This window comes from Nelumbo lutea, chromosome 2 (genome assembly GCF_056320005.1).
Source record: "Nelumbo lutea isolate HS-2025 chromosome 2, American lotus-T2T, whole genome shotgun sequence".
In the NCBI taxonomy this organism is placed as follows: domain Eukaryota; kingdom Viridiplantae; phylum Streptophyta; class Magnoliopsida; order Proteales; family Nelumbonaceae; genus Nelumbo; species Nelumbo lutea.
Window position 1 is genome coordinate 97,114,541 of NC_142685.1, and position 19,066 is coordinate 97,133,606.

General features: G+C 35.7%; 1 protein-coding gene and 1 long non-coding RNA gene across 2 annotated transcripts; one reads left to right on the top strand and one right to left on the bottom strand.

The window, feature by feature from the left end:
- The first annotated feature begins 5,705 nt into the window (after positions 1-5,705).
- LOC148872208 (uncharacterized) lies at positions 5,706-6,439 on the top strand. Its single transcript, XM_088967169.1, has 2 exons — positions 5,706-6,074; positions 6,316-6,439. The coding sequence occupies exons 1-2, from the start codon at positions 5,753-5,755 to the stop codon at positions 6,330-6,332; spliced, it is 339 nt and encodes a 112-aa protein (XP_088823295.1). The 5' UTR covers positions 5,706-5,752; the 3' UTR covers positions 6,333-6,439.
- A 3,883-nt stretch (positions 6,440-10,322) lies between these two features.
- Positions 10,323-14,679, bottom strand: LOC148872209 (uncharacterized). Its single transcript, XR_016108231.1, has 3 exons — positions 14,567-14,679; positions 14,388-14,494; positions 10,323-10,979 (listed from the first exon to the last, which is right to left on the bottom strand). It is a non-coding gene; the product is annotated as an uncharacterized LOC148872209 (long non-coding RNA).
- Between the last annotated feature and the right edge of the window lie 4,387 nt (positions 14,680-19,066).

Sequence of the window (19,066 nt, forward strand, 5' to 3'; positions counted from 1 at the left end):
TCAGACCCACACCAATAAGCTTCTTGAATGTCAGGTCCTGAAGGGATAAGAAAGTGGGAAAGAACAATACAACACAATTTAGATCTTTGGTAAGTTTATCAGCAAATATAAGATTGCATTGGAAATGCCAGAATGAATAACACATCCTTTAATACCAGATCTGAAGACAACGCTATTTCACTTTGTAACTGAATCGACTTCAATGTTGATGCCAATGTAATAGATGTAGTAGTAAATTTAGAATTAGCAGGAACCATGTGATCTGAGGCCCCACTATCCAAAAGCCAAGAAGAGGTAGTGATTTTACCTGCAAAGTTGGATGAGAAAGTATGTTTATCTTTGTTCAAAAAATTAGACAGATTGTTGATGGTGCTTAACAATTGTTGATACTATTCCTTGGATAGGCTAGAAATCGGAGAGGCTCCTTGGATTAAGTTCATGCCAACAACAACCTTTTCTTGATTGCTAGTGTTGTTCTTGGATGTGGACTTTGATCGAGTTCTCCAATTCAGTGGATATTCGAATAATTAAAACAATGGTACTTGTTGTGACCTTGTTTCTTGCAATGATCACAACGAATCTTGGACATTTCTTTTCCTCCTTTTGGGTTGAATTTTGGACCTGCCACATGAAAAGCAGCAACCTCTGTGATTGGACCATGTTGAGCAATTAAAGACTGATGTCTTTCTTCTTGTGATACAAGTGCATAGACTCTACTTATGCTTGGTAGAGGGTCCATGCTCAAAATGTTCGATCTGATGTTAAAATTTTCATTCAGACCTAGCAAAAACTGATACACCTTATCCCTTTCCTGCTCTGCAACAAAATTTTTCTAGATTCCACAAGTACACAACCCGCAAGTACATAATGATCCAACAATGTAAGCTGACAATTCATACCAGATTCCTTTGAGTTTTGAAAAGTAAATAGAGACAAGGAGATTTTCTTGCCTGAGCAGCATGAGTTATCTCTTGAGATGAAAGATTCTTGGAGAATTTCCTTGTGAGAACCTTTCTTCCAAATCTTTCCATATTTCTTGAGCGTTTTCAGCATAGGTTATGCTTTCATGGAGATCTTGGGCTAAAACATGGAAAATCCATGACACCACCATGGAATTACATTTTGACTAGGCTAGGAACTCTGCCTAATTCGTCGGATCTGGCTTCTGAATCATTCCATTCATGAAGCCAATCTTGCTCTTGGCGTTGAGAACATTAGTCATTGCTCTTTGCCAAGTCATACAGTTGTCTCCATTAAGAAGACAAGAAACAAGTACTGTGCTAGGACTATCAGAAGGATGGAGGTAGAAAGGTGAATTTCGATCACCGAAAGAGGAGATTTGAGCGGCGACAATGAACATGGCGCTTCCACTTTTATCCACGGACATCCTTGCTTATGTCAAAAGAAAAGGGCAAAACAAGAAAAAGAATGAGACTAGAGTCAAGAAAGGCAAGACGAGAAGCAGAAAAGGACAAGATTCAAGAATCAGAATTTTTCGAGAGGGCCCATAGCTTTGATACCACCTAAAACTCAGAGACATGAAATTGACAAAGAGAAAAAGTGACATCCTTCATTAAAATAATCAAGTATATATAGGCATTTATTACAAGAACCAAAAAGATGCTGGCGTGGGATTTACAAAGAAACAACCAAAAAAATAGTTCCGTAACCGAATACGAAACCGATTAACGAGATTGAAATTCATCGTTGCTGAAGCTTATTGCAGGAGTAAAGTTCATCACAAGTTGTGGGAGTAAAGTTCATCGCAACTTGCATCAATTGGTTATTCTCCTAATAATTACTCGTCAAGTCGTCATCTCACTTTCTTGTGCTCTCCAACTCAACGGCTTCACAATGTTCCAATCTAATCCACCAAAACAATGGTAACTTGTTTTTGAAAGCTGACAAAGCTTCGATCATTTATGCTATGTTTGGTTTGAAGGAAAAAGTAGGGGAAGGAAATGAATACTTTTGACCCAGGCGAGTTGTACTTTCTTTCCTGCTCGGTGTGTTTGTTTTTTCTTCTTGGTATACTTAGTGGAACTATCTGCATTGAACCTGGTTGGTGCATCTGCTTGACTCTCTGTTGGGACTTGTTCATTTCGAACCACCACTTATTCTTTATCTGGGACCTAAATTTGGCTTCGCATTCACTAAGGGGGTTGGTTTTCACGATTGGAGTTATGATAAGGATGTTGTTGGCTATTGCGAGGTTGACTTCCCTCGCAGTATTTGATGATTGTCCAGGTGAGCCAGTTGTTGGTGTTGTTGCTGTTGAATTTGTGATCACTGTTGTTGCTGGATTGGTTGCTGTTGTTGTCCAGTAATGAGTACAAATCTGTTATCCCACGATCGCATTTGTTTTGTCATGTTGTGGACGTATCGTACTAAATCATTAAACTACTCCATGTCAATTACCGCGGGAGGTGCCACAGGAGGTGGGGGTGGCATGTTCATATTGTCTTCAACATCAGCAGGCGTTTAAGGAACGTCAATTTGGCTTATTGTGATCATTGGCATTTAGCCGTTGACATTATTGGAAAAAGGGTTGCTGGGAGATGCCATTGAGAGGTTTCTTTGAGTAAAATTAGAGAGATAAAGAGATGAATGAAAGGAAACACAAGCTTTTAGTTGAGTTTCCCATAGACCGCACCAATTGATTAGACACAAATCCACTCACTCCCTCGTGTCTCAGCGATGCGGCTCGAATTGGGTTCCAACCTAGCAATGCCGACCTGTATTGCCGAACTGTTAATCTGTACATTCAAGTTGAGAGATGCTATGAAGGAACAAGGGTCAGAGTGCCTGGGTAGGTTTTACCCAGGAGAACACTCCGATGCATAAGTCAGTAAGGAGATTTAGTGAGAATCACTGAGAGAGTTCAAGAGCTTCAGTGTGCATACCTTTTAGAGTGTCCTTGGGTTCCTTTTATAGTTATTGGGCATTCAGGTGTCATTAATCAACGTCTTTGAGCTTTATGCGGAGCTGTTTCCGCATTTTGAGGGAATGGTGGTCCGTTAGTTGCTAAATTTGCGCGGTGGTTACAAGTCTCCCGCAAGTCTTGTGGCGCATGGTTCAACGAGTTGTTCCTGTAGTCTCGGTAATGGTACTAGATCGGATATGGCACGCAAGACGATTTCAGGTGAGCTATTTGTTGTTGATGGGCCGAGCTTGCCTCAGCTCGGCCACGCACCTATTATAAACTACCACATGTTGAACTGGCAAGTTATCCTGCCGAGTTAGACACTGTGTTGCTGACAACGTCCACATGTCCACCATCAAGTGGGTTAATCAAAATGCCCTCATTAGAAGTATTGATTTTGATATTCATAGATTAAACGAATGATTAAGAGTACAATGTCGCCCCCTCTAATGTTATGGATACGGAGAGAATAATTTATTTATTTATTTTTAAATTAGGAAATACTTTTAATATGGAAGAGAATGTGGAAGTGGATACCATTTAAGAGTACAATGTCGGCCCCCATGTTTTTATCATTAATGTGCGTCTTCCCTCGTCGGAAATGTCGGAACGGCGAATGATGACCGGATCTTACATCTGAAATATCTCAGATTTGGATTCCTTACTCGGATCTCTCCCTCCTCTTCAAATTCTCTTAGCCGGAACTGCTTGAACGGCGGACGATGATCGGATCTATCTTCTTTTAGGTTAGGTTGCAAATCCTTGTAAAACGGGATGAACAAAGAGAACAAGAGGGGCGCCGACCTCTACATCCGACCTCTGCAGTTGCAGCGGTTCTGGAGAAGAGAACGAGAGGGGTGTCGAATGCCTGAAATACTATGGCTCCTATTCCGACCTCTACAGTTGTAACGGTTCTGGAGAAGAGAACGAGAAGGGCACCGAAAGCAACGATGACGAATGCCTGAAAGAACATGGCTCCTGTTCCGACCTCTACAGCGGTTCTTGGATTCAAAAATCATGGCTCCAGTTCTCCCTCTGCATCGGCGACAAATGCCTAAAAGACGAGGAACCCTTTTTCCAGGAAGCAGCTCCTTCGTAGCCATTACCATTTTTCCAGGAATCTTTTTCCTCCTCAGAAATATGGGGTGATTTTTATAGTTTTTCCTATAAACTAATAATAAACTCTTTGATCGATCGATCAAGAGTGTGAGAGAGATGAGGGGGAGTCATCGATAATACTGAAGAGTGAAGGCGCACATTGTTAATATTTTGGCCCTTCTGGCTTCTGCACAAAAGAAAAGCATTTCGGCGTTTATTCTCCAATTATGGGATCTCTCTCTCTCATCGTTCCCATGAACAAGATGGGCCACCAGGAAACAACTCCTTCGTAACCACTACCACTTTTCCTCCTCGAAGCGGCTAATCTAGATCTATCGGGCGATACAGAGTGGGAGCGCTGATGCCCATGGTCCATTTTGGAGTCGGTGCCACCAGTGGTGCTAAGCATCAGCTTTGACATCTCTTGCTTAAAGTGGGCATGCCTAGCTTCGAGCTCTTTGATCTTCTTGAGTAGCTCTTCTGCTGGAGGGGATATCCATAAGAAACTGCAGTTCCGGCGGTTCCAGAGAAGAGAACGAGAGGGAAAAGGAAGAGGGGAAAGGTTGTAACTACAATTCCCCTGTAGCATTCGTCCTCTGCAGTTCGGGCAGTTCTTGAGAATAGAATGAGCGAAAGAGGTCGAAGTGGAGGGTAAAATTGGATTTTAAAAAAAATTATGTCATGTTCCTATGAGTTTTGATGGAATATTAATGGAACCTAGCAATAAGGGTAGAATTAATCAATTGTCAGAAACACTAGGATTAGTGTTAGTCAATTTTCAAACAGTTAATGTGCACTTTGTCAATTAGCTAAAAGATCAGAATAGTTTAGAAAGTTTAATGCAATTATGCCAGAAAGTATAGGGGAGGATAGTGGTATTAACAAAAAGCAGGGTACTGATGCAATTATGCCAGAAAGTATAGGGGAGGATAGTGGTATTAATAAAAAGCAGGGTACTGTTTCCCTATCTTTTCCTTCATTTCCTTTTCTTTCAAACCAAGCACAGAGTAAATGTAAATGTAAGAATCAAATGAACAATTATAATGCATGAAACTGATTTATATAATTTAAGAAATGATTCAAGGGCTCATAAGCGAACAATTAATGGTTTTTTTGCCATCACCATAAGTTAAGAATGGATATAAAATTAATTGAATGGAATGGAATCACAAAACATGATTCATGTAGCTTAGATGATGATGATGATGATGAAATGTAGTTCATGAAATCACATAATTTGTGATGAAATGTAGTCCACTGGCTAGCACTGTGGTTCTGAGGAGAGCAGCTAATCTGGTGCCGTGGCAGAGATTGGCTTTTGATCAGTTACAACTTCCTGTTCAAATATGGAATTACCAATGCAAATTTAGGACCTCAAATTGGTTTTCCATTTAATTCATCCCAATCCACTTTACCTAATTGATCCATAATGACTCAGATTACCCTTTATCCTAAGAGCATCTACCTTTTCTTCGAGGCTAAATGTGCCATCTCAGTTAACATTCATTCAAAATTGAAACTTCCAAAACGTATTCTCAAGGCACAAATCCATAGTGGGCGTAAAGCAAATTCTAAAGACGGAAAGCAAGATAGCACTGTGGGGACTTGAGAGTAATTGTGAACTCTGCGTTTCCCTTCTCTAGCTCTATATATTGACCTGATCCAGCAAAGGAAGGAAGAAGCAGTGAGGACTGAGAGGAGGAAGAAACAAGACTAGAGGGAAAGAGAGAGATGGCAGCTTCTAGTATTCGTTATTTGGCTTTGGCAGCCTTGTTTTTGGCTGGAGTACTTCTGGTCTCCAACCATCAGGTCTCAGCACAGGATTGCCTAAGTGATGTGCACAACCTAGAGATACAATGTAAGCAATTCGTTCTGAAGGCTGGCCCAAAGCTTCCCCCATCTCAAGGGTGTTGTGCTGTTGTGAAGAAGGCTGACATTCCATGTGCCTGCATGTATATTACTAAGGAAGTAGAGCAGTCCATTAGTGTGGACAAGGTGGTCTATGTTGCTCAGTCCTGTGGCAAGGAATTGCCCCATGGAATGAAATGTGGATGTAAGACTTCATCTCTTTAATTACCACTTGTCAACAGTGTCTATTCTGGGATTTCAGTAGTTCTTTTTTCTTTTTCATTCTTCTCTTTGTACTAATAACCTGTTGTCAATGATATATCCTGAATTTCATCAGTTCTTTTTTTCATTTTTCATTCTTTTCTTTTTAACTACTAATCTTTGTTTTGTTTTCTTTCTCTCATTCATTCATTTTATTTTTTGTCTGTGTCTGTTTGTTTATTCAGGTGTCACAATTCCATAGGCATGAAGGTGAAAAGTGGAATAAAGGGAACTATTGAATCTTTAGATGTCCATATTATGTGATAAATGATTTGTTTGGAGGAATAAAAGGGATTATGTGGCTGTCAAGTTCTTAATTTTTTAGATATTAAAGTAGGTCCAAGTTCTCATGAAATGGCAAAGACTCCAGATCACCTGCCCACGAGAACTCTGTCCATGTTTACCCACAACACACTACCCCCGTGAATTGGGAACATTTCCCCCAGCATAATACTATATAGGAGGATGAGATGTTCTCCATGTGTGGCTGCGATGTTATATGTGGGTAGACTCGGGCAGGAGATCTGGACTCGATTAAGTGACCTATTTCATTTTTTGAAAATCCTAGTTTGCCCTTCTATCTCTTGCTTTCTCTTGTATTGGATGGTTCAATAATGGGTCCAAGGTAGAGAAAGTCTGAGGGGACTGCTGGTTCCCATTGGGAGTTCCCTGCAACAAGCTTCTGCGATTTAATAGGGTGTTTCCCACCATACATGTCAATAGAGGTAAAGGAAGAATGTCAATACTGTGAACATTCCCAATGTGACAATCCCAACAGAGTTAGGCTGGTCTGGGTGTGGAAGCATTTCTCTGTGCTTGTTTAACAAACTTGCTGTAGCAATAGAAAATGGAACAGAAGGCTTATTCTATAGGCATGTAATGCCTAGGTTGTGGTGTTAAGGCTTGGAAGTGAGAAGGAGCTGGCTGAGGTTTGGAAAACCATAGATCACTTCTTACAAGAACAGGTTTTTCTAGGGTAAAATACTTATACCTCCCCTGGCGTTTTTGATAAGTTCTTAAATCTCCCCTCACCTTTAAACGTTGGAAAGACCTCCACTGACCTTTGGTGTAAAATCTTCTTATTGACCCCTTCCGTTAGTTGCACGTTAGAAACTTAACAAAAATATAAATCTATTGCTCTAAGTTTTACCCAAGTTACCCATGAATCACGCTGGGTAAAACGCTTATACCTCCCCTGACGTTTCTGATAATCGCTTAAACCTCCCCACACCTTTAAACTTTGGAAGGACATTGTTATCATTTGAAACATTCTCATATCTGCTCATCACCTTAACCATCAAATTTCTCCTTATGCACTCAAAAAGAGACACTACAGGCTTGTACCTGGCTTCCATTATCCACTTGTTGAACAATTCAGGCATATTGTTAGTTAAGTCATCACTCTTTGAACTAGTGCTGAAAGCATGCCTATTAATTCTAACATTTTGTAGGTATGTCCTTCACTCACTCCCAAAATTGGCTGATTTAAACTCTTCAACTTCAACATTGCCTCATTAAAATCTTAAAACGTATAAGCCATTGTTGCATCCCAAAAGGTGAAGGGAGGTTTAAGTACTTATCAGAAATGTCAGGGGATATTATTTTACCTAGGCATGATGCATGGGTAATTTTGGCATTCTAAAAAGTTTAGAGCAATAGATTAATATTTCTGTTAAGTTCTAAGCTCAACTAATGGAAGGGCTCAGTAAGCTGATTTTACACCAAAGGTCAAGGGAGGTCTTTGTAACATTTAAATTTGAGGGGAGGTTTAAGTACTTATCCAAAACGTCAAGCGAGGTGGGTAATGAAGAAGAATTGCTTAGAGGAGAATAATGAAATGATTTAATAACAATGTTCAACATTTCACTGGCAAAAAGAAAGAATATTAAATTATTATCCAAAGCATGGGATAAAGATATTTTACTTAGAAACACAATGTTGAGTGTATTTTTCATCAAACGAGACGCAACCAGCACATCCTTCACTTGGTTCTTCTGGTTTATTTCTACAAACCCTTGAGTGGAGGCAAAGATCTTGAAAGAACTAAACCACGTTGTGTCCAATAAAAAGAAAGAAAAGAATGATCCGAACAAAGTGGAAGGGCCATTTGGTATTTGATCCAGAAAATGTGAAGCAATTGGTATTTCTCCATGCAGCCTTTGGTATCGCTCTAGTAGGAATGGCAAATTTCTCCACAATTAAAACTGGGCTTCACTACATCCCAAATGGAGCCATTGATTGAAAACGGGGAGGGGGCAAGGATGGGGAAAATATTTTTGTTCCAAATTGGGGACAGGTCAGGGGCAGTCTACATATAATTCCCCAAACCCGGTGGTAAATTATTAAAATATTTTAAGGTTTAATATTAATTTTTAAAATACCCTTGAATTTCCCTCAAATTCCAAAAAATGTAAGATCCCATAATCACATTTATAAATTTTCCCCAAATTCCCATAATTCTATATTTAAAATACCCCTAAAATTTAATGGATTTTTAAGTAATTTCTTTGAGGTGGGGAAAATTTGGGGATTCTTCATTCCTAACGGGGAAATGGTGCCCTGACCCAAACCCATCCTGCCACCGGGGATAGGGTGGGGACAAGGTAGGGGATTTTGGCTACAAGGCAGGGATGGGGAAGGGATGCCTTGCCCTAAACCCGCCCTGTTGCCATTGCTACACTCCAATAAGGTGTTAAACATACCTTCCCTGGTGTTTAACATTTTAGCAAAGGGGCAAAACAGTATTTTTGTTTAAGTTATTTAAGATAACATTGGAAAGGTATATTTAAGTTTTTGCAAAACTCAAGATATGTTTAAATCACTTTATGAAAACTAAGGGTACGTTTATGTCTTTTCACAAAAAAAATTATAAAAAAGGTCTCCATGGTTTTAGATGCTTTCTACATTAAACTATTACATAGTAGTTCATAGTTCAAAATTCATACAACCAAGTCTGCAGCAATGTCTTTATTGCATAGATATTCCATGCTAATGCGTCACATATAGCCCTTTGAATCAAATATAGACAAACTTTTTTTCCTAGAGAAGACTTTGGCTAGAAAGGATTTGGTATGATTTTATTTTTTATTTTTTATTATAAATGGTATGACTTTTCCCAATATAGATGACTTCAACAATCAAATTAATTGCTCTCAAAATCGCTCAAATAGCAACATGCTCTCTCTAATTTGTTCTTCTTGTATCTCAAAATCTTTGATTGGTTGTAATACAATGGGATGTTTCCAATATGCAACTTGGATGTTTCGTATGTAGAGTTTTTGTTTGTAGGATCTAGGCTTGACTATAGCGAGAGACTTAGGATCCAAATCCCTCTAGGGTTGGGGGTTATGGGTATGGATGGGAACAGGCAAACACAACACCCCTTCCCTTGTAGCCCTATGAATAGAATTCACATTGGGACCCCACAGAGTGTGAACTACACGCACCCTATGGCTAGGGGTGCAAATGGATCAGATCATAATCTAATCCAATCAAAGTCCAATCCTATTTTATCAGATTCAAATAACCCTATTTCGGATCTTTGAATTGGATCAAATTCGAATCACCTCTCTGATCTGACCCAATCTGTTTGCATCCTTACCTACAGGCTACAGCCCATCCTAGCCGTGTATTGGGAACATCTCCCATGACATGTAGGGGAGATATTTCCAATGCATGCTGAGACGTGCATGCGGGGCACACCCTATGGGGCGTCAATCTGAACTCCCATGAACATTAAAAAGAAATAAAAACTAATCATCTTTCTCTTCCACTAATACCGTTGGATCTTGATTTGATTTTTGTTGATTACTTTGTTAATGGATTCAAGGACTTTTCCCTTATTGTTATTACTCCAATAGTCATGCATGCAAATATACATTTTTAAGCCTCCAGACTATTGCTTAACCACCGGCCAAACTAGTTAACTGATTAGCTGGTTGATTCGGTTTGGTTTCAGCACAAAATTTTTAAAAATTGAAAGGATCTGTTCCATTTTAAATATGTGCTCCCCACAATTTGATTAATCAAACCATGAGCATTCCTATTGATTATAGTGGATACTAGCGATTAAATCTCATTGTCATGAAGGTTGGGGGTTATAGGTATATATGGGGACAATCTCTAATTGTAGTTTTATAAAGCAAATACAACAAATGGGCAAGCATCAAAGTATTGATATTGAGTATTGGAATTGGACAGTTCAAATATGGATATGAATATGTCTTGAAAATACATGGATTCAAACGAAAGATATGAAAAATACTTGGATATGCTAAGGAAATGCATACAGATTCTATAAATTATAAACATATGTCTTCTTCTTCTTCTTCTTCTTCTTCTTCTATGTATTAAAACTTGGCTTCCCATGTCAACAAGCATCTCCTTTCTCCCCTACCATTTATCTATTTTGTGTTTTGTTTTTTAATTTTTATTTTTAAAATTGAACAAAATAACTTAAGTAGCCAATTGATTTTAAGACTCTAACAATTTTATCTTTCCTTATAACTCACCATTAACTATCTCATCTTTCTCGTTAATTCCTTTAATTATCTCTCCTCATTAATCATTAACTCCTTTGATTATCTCTCTCCTCCAATAGCTTACTCCACTATTTTTCTCTCCTCTTAATTGTTCCATTAAATTGCTTAAAACTCGTTTACTCTTTTTTCATATTTATTTATTTTTTATTTTATTCTCTCATTTTCTCATTAATCTAATAAACCGATAACAATTTGCTTAGGATAATCATTTTGGTCCAGCCTGGGCTTAGGCCTGCATCAAGTCCACAAAATTTAGGACCAAATTTGGGCCTAATACTAAGGTTGGCATGGGCCCAACCCAGCACGACCTGTAAAAAATAACAATTTAGAAAATATTTAATAAACATATCACAAATAATTAAATCACCTAAAATAATGAAAAAAAGGAGAGAGAGATAGAGAGAGTTAATTATTTCTACTGTTCTCTTCCATTACTGGTCTATGTATTTCAAAGTCTTATCCAAATTACATTTATTTGTTTGATCGTAAAATTGTATTTGTTGATGATTTGGAAAGTGTATAATTAGAGAAGCGGAGTGTTTGAAAACACAATTTGCTGAATTTTGTAACTAATGTGGTCAACTCATTAACTTCCAAAAATCTGTTATTTTCTTTAGAAGACATATAAAGGTGATGAAAAATATCTTGGAAGCCCATTGTTTCAATCGAAAAATAGAGTACAGGATTAGCAATTTCTCATTGACAAGCTTCAAAGAAAGTTGGATGGCTGGAAGGCAAATCTTTTATCACAAGCTAGATGAACCTTCCTCATAAAGTCCACTCTAGAAGCTTTAGCAAATCATGTTATGCATTCCCACATACTACCAAGAGAAATCTGTAAACAGATGGACAATGTTTGTCGAGATTTTTGCTGGGGGCATTCTTATGGACATATAAAATTTCACACTTGTTCATGGATATTTCTCCTCAAGCCCAATTCCGAAGGGGGACTTGGACTTCAATCAATGGAAACCCAAAATAAATCTCTTTCTTCTCGGTTGAGTTGGTGTTTTGTCACTCAACCAAATGCATTATGGACTAAAATCCTTAGGCTGCATTTGGAAAACATGTAAATATGTAGAGTATAAAACATTTCATATAAATTGTAAAGTTGGGTTAGTTTTGCATTACTAAACAGACTTTTAGTTGTAATGGATGCAAATACCAATTCCAATAAAGCATATGCTTTTTTCTATCAAAAGCCCACTTGAATGCAAATTTACTTCTTTTTTATTAATGTAAACTAGTGAATGACCCCGTACTAAGTACGGGGAAGTTAATGTATTACACGTAGGATGCATGGTGTTGGATTTGACTTTTGCTATTTAATCATTTTTTAATTAATCATATTTAATTATTTATTCATTTTCCTTTTATCAATTTTTTATTTTTTAAACATTTTATTAATTGCTCAATTATTTTCCTTTTGAATTAATCAATATTAATTTCTTGATCAATGTTTTATTTGAACAAATTAAATCATTCAATATTTTTCTTCTTAATTTAATTCTTAATTAGTAAATTACTTAATCATTTTATTATTTAACTATCCATTGAATATTGAATAATCAATTATATTAGTTTAATCATATTATAGTACTTATCTCAATTTATTAATTATTTAATAATGTTTTGTTTAAGTAAATGTTTTGAATTATTTAATCATTTTATTCATAATTGAATAATTTTTTGTTTTTCTTATCAATTTGTTACTTATGTAAATGAATTAATTTATTCAGTTAAATTAATTGAATTAAGGTAATTATTGATTCATAGAGAGAGCATCGTGTGCTTACTTTTTTGTTTTCCTAAAAGTAAGCACCGTGTGCTTACCCTTAATGAATTGAATTACTATTTCCTGAAAATGTGGGCAGTTGAATTTGAATTCTATTTCCTATAAAAATGGGAAAGTGGGTAGTTGAATTGAAATTTTATTTTCTGTAAAAATGGGATGACACGTGTTTCACTGGGAGGGAGCTTTGGCCCGAAAGCCTTCTTTTAAAATATACGAATACCAAACTCCCCGTACTAAGTATGGGGATATTAATCTGAATTATTTGAATTTTTTTAAATCATTTATGTTAGAAATTTAGGTTAGGTTTGTTATTTTATTTTAATAGATTTTTATTTCATTTAAGAGATTTACTATATTTTATCTAGAAGAAAGGGACCACACCATTTATTATTTCATTTGAGATTCACAACTATTGAATCATTTGTTTAATTAATCATATTTAATTATTTAACCATTTCTCCTTTTATCAAATTTTTAATTTTTAAACATTTTATTAATTGTTCAATTATTTTCTTATTGAATTAGTCAAGTTTAATTACTTGATCAATTTTTTTATTTGAATAAATTAAATTATTCAAATAATCAGTTATTCTCAGTCAAGCTGTCACTTGATTATTATTATTATTATTTTGTAATAATAATATTATTGTTAGTATTAAAAATTATGTTAATATTACTTTTTCATAGTAAATGTTATTATTACTGAAAATTCACTCCAAATCAAAATGGTTTCCAACCGCCTTAGAATTGTATTTACTTAATAAATAATTAATAATTTATTTATTAATTAATTATTAGTTTGAATTCATGAATTTCAATTAATGACTATGATTATTAATTAACTGTTATTTTTTTTCTAGTTATTAATTATTATTTTGAAATCAATACTTTTAGTTAATGACCGAATAGCCAGTATATCCTTAGTGAGCCATCGTCTTCTCAAACGACGTTTCACTCTAAACTAAATCAGTGGCGGGCTACACATAGTTCATATGACCATCCCAGCTACCGACGGCCACCCATATGTGGTCGCCAATGGTCGACGACATTATCTAACACTAAAAAGAAAACGCCGGTCGTCTGTAGTAAATAGTAACCTAATCATTTTCTTCTCTGGCGAACCTGTCTTCTTAGGTGCCGCTTTGCAATAACGATAAATAGGGCTGGCCTATTCTACCTTTACATGACCTTTCCGGCCACCGGCGATCACCCATAAGTGAGTGTCAGTGATCAGAAACTACATCTATCCATGTAATAACAACCAACAATGTCGTCTAACGTTAAAAAAGAGTCGATCGTCGTCTATAAAAATCACCATGTTACCGGCTTCCTATACAGTGGTCCTAAGAGTCGGTGGCCGCTTGAATAAATAAAAAAAATGCATTGTTGTGTCTGAGGCGAACCTGTCTTCTCAGGCATATCTCTGCACTAATTAACAATAAATAGGGTCGTCGTATTCCACCTTCATATGACCCTCCCGGAAACCGCTGGGCACTCATAAATGATCACCGGTGGTCGGTGATCTCATATTTAATATAATAGCAGCCGGTGCTGCCAGTAGTGAAAAAAAAGTCTAGTTTTCTTCTCAGGTAACGATTTAGGCTGAAATTTAACAGGTCACAACTATTGCTAATTTGCTACTTGCTATGACCATCCCGGCCATCGGCGGTTACCCAAAAGTCACCGTCGGTGGTCTATTGAGACCGGTTTGCAGTAATTGTGTGAACAAAAGGATTGATTGTCTATTTACAATAGCAGTATGAATGTTTGCAGTAATAGTATGAATAAAGAGTTGTCGGTTTGCACAAACAGTACTCTGTTTTAAATATTGCACTAACAATAACGGTAAAAGTTGTCGTCAGCTTGTAAAAATCCACACAAAATAAGTTTAAGGTAAAATGAGATTAAATATTGCACAAACCTAAATGAAATTGCAGAGACTGTAGAGAAGACACTCCAGAGACTATAGAAGCCGTAACTCTGAGAAATTGCACAACTAAAATAGAATTGCTCCAAAGATGGTAGAAACTACAGAAAAGTTTTAATATTTTAGATTAGAAGAAAAATGATAAGAGGAAGAATGCTAGGTTTAGTTGATACCTGAAAGATTGTAGTTTGATGCATATCCACTGAGATTGATTGAGATGCTTGAGAAGAAAATTTGCAGTTTGGTGCAGTTCAGATGGAGAATAAATTTACTAAAATTGATTGAGAACGTAGATGTGTGCATTTGTTTCGTAGAAGTAAGCAACATGGGTTTACCCACAATGAAGTAAATTACTATTTCAAAGTGGGTAGTTGAATTTGAATTCTATTTCTCGTAAAAATGGGAAAGTGACAGTTGAATTGAAATTTTATTTTCTGTAAAAATGGGACACCACGCGTGTGAATGAGAGGAGAATGGGAGGAGATGGTTGAATGTGTAGAAAGTTCAGTTAGAGCGAATGTGCAGGAAGATCGGAAATTGTTTGATATTGTACTTTTTTAGAAAGAGATTGAGAATGGAAACTTTCCACTTCTCACATCTGAGAAGTTACGATATCACACATACGTAAAAGCAGTAAGAGAAAACAAAATCATAGGTGGCCATGTGTCTACATGGTAGTTGGCTTTAGGTTTTGCTATTCTTCAAGTTAATGGTCTCAGGTGTCTAAATGTCTAAATGTAGGGGGTTTGACCTGAAATCATTACTTTAAATGTAGATGGGCCATATATATATATATATATATATATATATATATATATATATTAGATATGCATTGATCTGTCATTTGTCAATGTAAAAATGTAATATTGCCAAACACAGGCGAAAGTGAAACAGAATGCAAATTTACCCTGAATTGGGATTTATACTCCATTTACATTGTTCCCAAACACAGCCTTAATACTAAATAATTATAGGGAGCCAATTTTTGGAACTTAGAGTAGAAATATTCTCATTTGGCTAGTTGAAGTGCCATTTCAAAAAAAAAAAAATAAAGATACCCTCTTGCAAGATGCTAAGTGGTTAATTGGAGATGGCTAGTTAGTGGGTTTATTTTATGATCCATGGTGTGGTATTGGTATTTTTCTGCCCAATCATGCATATTCTATTCCAAATCATTGGAAAGTTGCCATCTTTATTGATCCAGATACTATGGAGTGGAGGTGTGACCTATTACTCATGTATCTACCTAGGCCAATTGTTGAATGGGTAATTACTAAGGTGAAGTTTCCAATCTGGACCACAAACCACTCAGATAATTTTATATGGACAGTCACACCACATGGGCATCACACCTCTCATGCAGCCTGAAGTCTATCTTCTTTGCAACCATCTGTATCCACTTCATATTATATTTTTGGAGAGATTTTATGGAAGAAATTATAGGGTTTGAAATCTCTAACGCCATCATTGAAGTTGTTTATATGGAAGTGTGTTCATGATCTTCTTCTAACAAAGAATATTCTGTCTAGGTTTTATACTGCTATTGATCCTTATTGCCCTATATGTCATGAGGAGGTAGAATCTCCTACACATCTTTTCATCACCTGTTAAGGGACGATGGCTATTTGGTTTGGATCACCACTAAGCTTTCGTTGTAATGGTATGGTGTTCAATCATTTCACTGATCTCCTATTATATTAGTGGCATTTAGATGACTAAACTCATCAAGTATGAGGTAATGTTTTCTTAAAGGTTGTGTCTTCCTTTAAAATAATTTGGCTGGCTCTTAATGAATTAGTGTTTGACAATATTCCATTCCAACCCTACGGAGTTATTTCCAAAGCTACAGTCATAATTAATTTCCTCCTTTAGAGTTTACTACTTCCACCAATGGTTTTAATTTAGTCCATGCTATTCCTTCACATTTCTGGACTACTCCACCTCCAGATGTTGTTAAAATTAATGTGGATGCAACTTTTAAAGATGGCAAGGCAACAATTGGTGTCATTGTTTGTGGCCATAAGGGCAATTTCCTTTTCGCCAGGGCGGCTCCACTTGGTTTGTGGATCGGCAGAGGAGACTGAATGCCAAGCTTTTCTATTAGATCTTCTTTTTTCTTAGGAGTCACAACACCTTCCTTTATGCTCCATGGTGGCTTCGTATTACAATTGCCAACTGCAGAACTCTACTTCAACACCTTCCTTTATGCTCAACATCCCATGTCCCACATGTAGCAAATCAGGTGGTTCATGTTTTGGCTAAATTTGCTTTATCTTTTTCTTGACTTTGAACTTAGAGTGTTGCTAGGGATGCAAATGGATTGGATCGGATTTGAATTAGGGTATATATATTTGAATTCAATTTGATACCATTCATGTCAGATCCAATCCGTCTGATTTGATATGACTCGATTTGAATTCGAGTCCTATCGGTAAGTCAGATCTTCGGATCTGATCTAATCCGACTTATTTTCTTTAAAAAATAATAAATTATTAAAAGAAAAAACAAAATATACTAATTTAAATTTTAAATAAAGTAAAAAATACAAGTATTTTTTAATTATTTTCATTATATATATACATGCTTTTATAAAAAAAATAATATAAGAAATTTATAATAAATAATAATATATATGTGTATGTGTTCTTCTAGAGGAAGGCTAGATTAAGTAGTAGTTTTGATGGGAAAAGCTTTACTAGGAAGTTGGTTGAAACTACATCCTTGATTAGGTATGAATTGTTTCATTTGGGTTTTTATTAGGTTCTTTAGTTGACCATTGAAAAGACTTTTCTAACTATCCAATTATATAATCAAGTAACAATGCTATGATTAAAGTGGAAGAAGCAGTAATATAATCATCCATAGTATAGATCCTATATTTTCTTTCCACTTTTTAAATCGATTTAATGTTTATATTATAAGATCAAATCATTTTGTGTTTTTAATTCCGTAGAGAAATATGGAAAACGAGGGCGACATGTTCAAGATAATACATCTTATATGCCTTTGATATGTTACTATGATGGAGAATTGAAGGATAATGGCAATAATCCTAAGTATGTATCAAGACATACCAAGGTGGATCAAGTTGTTAAAGGTATCAACTCCATTGAATTTATTCAAAAATTACATTCAACATGTGATTTACCAATAGAGGGGTCGCTAATAAAAATCAAGTGTTGAATGGAAATACAAGGCCTAGTGGTATATCTAATGTTGAGGGATGGTATAATATATCTTGTGTTCTTTCATCAATTTCCAGGTATACTATTTAAAAAAATGACTATTTATTTTATATTGATTCTTTATAGTTTATTTTACTTTGATATTTTCTAGGTCATAGGAATCAATGATAGAAGAATTCTTCCACCATACCTTGAAAAATCAACTACAAAGAGAGTTGGAAAAGCAATTTAATCCCATTGTAAGCCAAAATGAACTAAATTTTTAAAATTTAGTTCATGACAAAATAAACAAGAATCATTTGAAAATGATTCCGATTATAAAGAGGCAACAAATGGACAACAAACAATGGAATTAAAAAAATACATCACAAAGAATAATTCAAGCAAGATTTTATTGATGACTATTATTTTGACCTCAACATACAATGTGTTAAGCCAATAGATTACATTGTGGGTGATGGCAATACAACCATCAATATTAGTTATCCATTTTATTTTTTAATTAGACAATCTTTTACACTTTATCAGCATTTAAGAGTTTTCTTAATATTATACAAATAAGACAAAGCATGAATATAGTCCAATTTTACGGAGTGCTCTTGGCGCTTACACACTAGAAAAATTGCATAATTTATCATCTTTTAAAGTTACAAGATATTGCTATAAGGCAAACACTAAGATAATGGTCTTATCTTTAGAAGATGTGAGTAGGATGCGAAGGGGAAGGATAATAAGAAAGCTTGAAAAGGGAACTTTAAGGATGAATAAAAAATGGATTCAAAACATTCAGTATATTCTCAACTCTGATGTCTCTTTCTGTATGTATCTCTCTATACCATTCCTTTATCACATTAGAGACCCTCCTATTTATAGGCAAAAAGGAGAGTTGGTTTGCATAAGCATTTATCAAAAATTCCAAAAGTTTCATTTATTTGTTATCAACTTAGATCTTTAGGCCATTATGATGGTGACACATGTCAGACTAGGATTCATGCAGCAAATTCACTTTATTCTTTGCTCGTAGGCTCCTACCATGTGTCACATTTGAGGGGACATGTTGGACCTTCAACCATTTGTAACTATTCGTAGTCAGTTACTTGTTTCCTAAATTTTGTTCCTTTACGAATATGGTATGCAGATGTATTTTTCATGTTCAACGAATCTGTATATTATTTTGTATGTTTCCTTTAGTTCATGCGTATCCATGATTCTATTTCAAATGTTTACTATTAGGTCCATGGTCTCATTTTGTAAGGCTTTAGTCATCCATTTGTGGTATTACTTAGGCCAATCCCCTTATAATTGTAAAATCCATACATGTTCTATCCATATGCGCACAAATGGTCATGTCATTGTTAACCAACTTAAGTTTGGATAGCATCTAAATTAAAAGAGAAAGTTAGAGAAACAATGAGACATTCAACCAAATAAAATCAAAACAATGTTTGGTAGTATAATATCATATTTAAAAGCAGTATGGGCTAAAGT

Bases quoted from the DNA above. Each gene is read 5' to 3' on its own strand.
- LOC148872208 (XM_088967169.1), top strand. From the start codon at position 5,753: ATGGCAGCTTCTAGTATTCGTTATTTGGCTTTGGCAGCCTTGTTTTTG.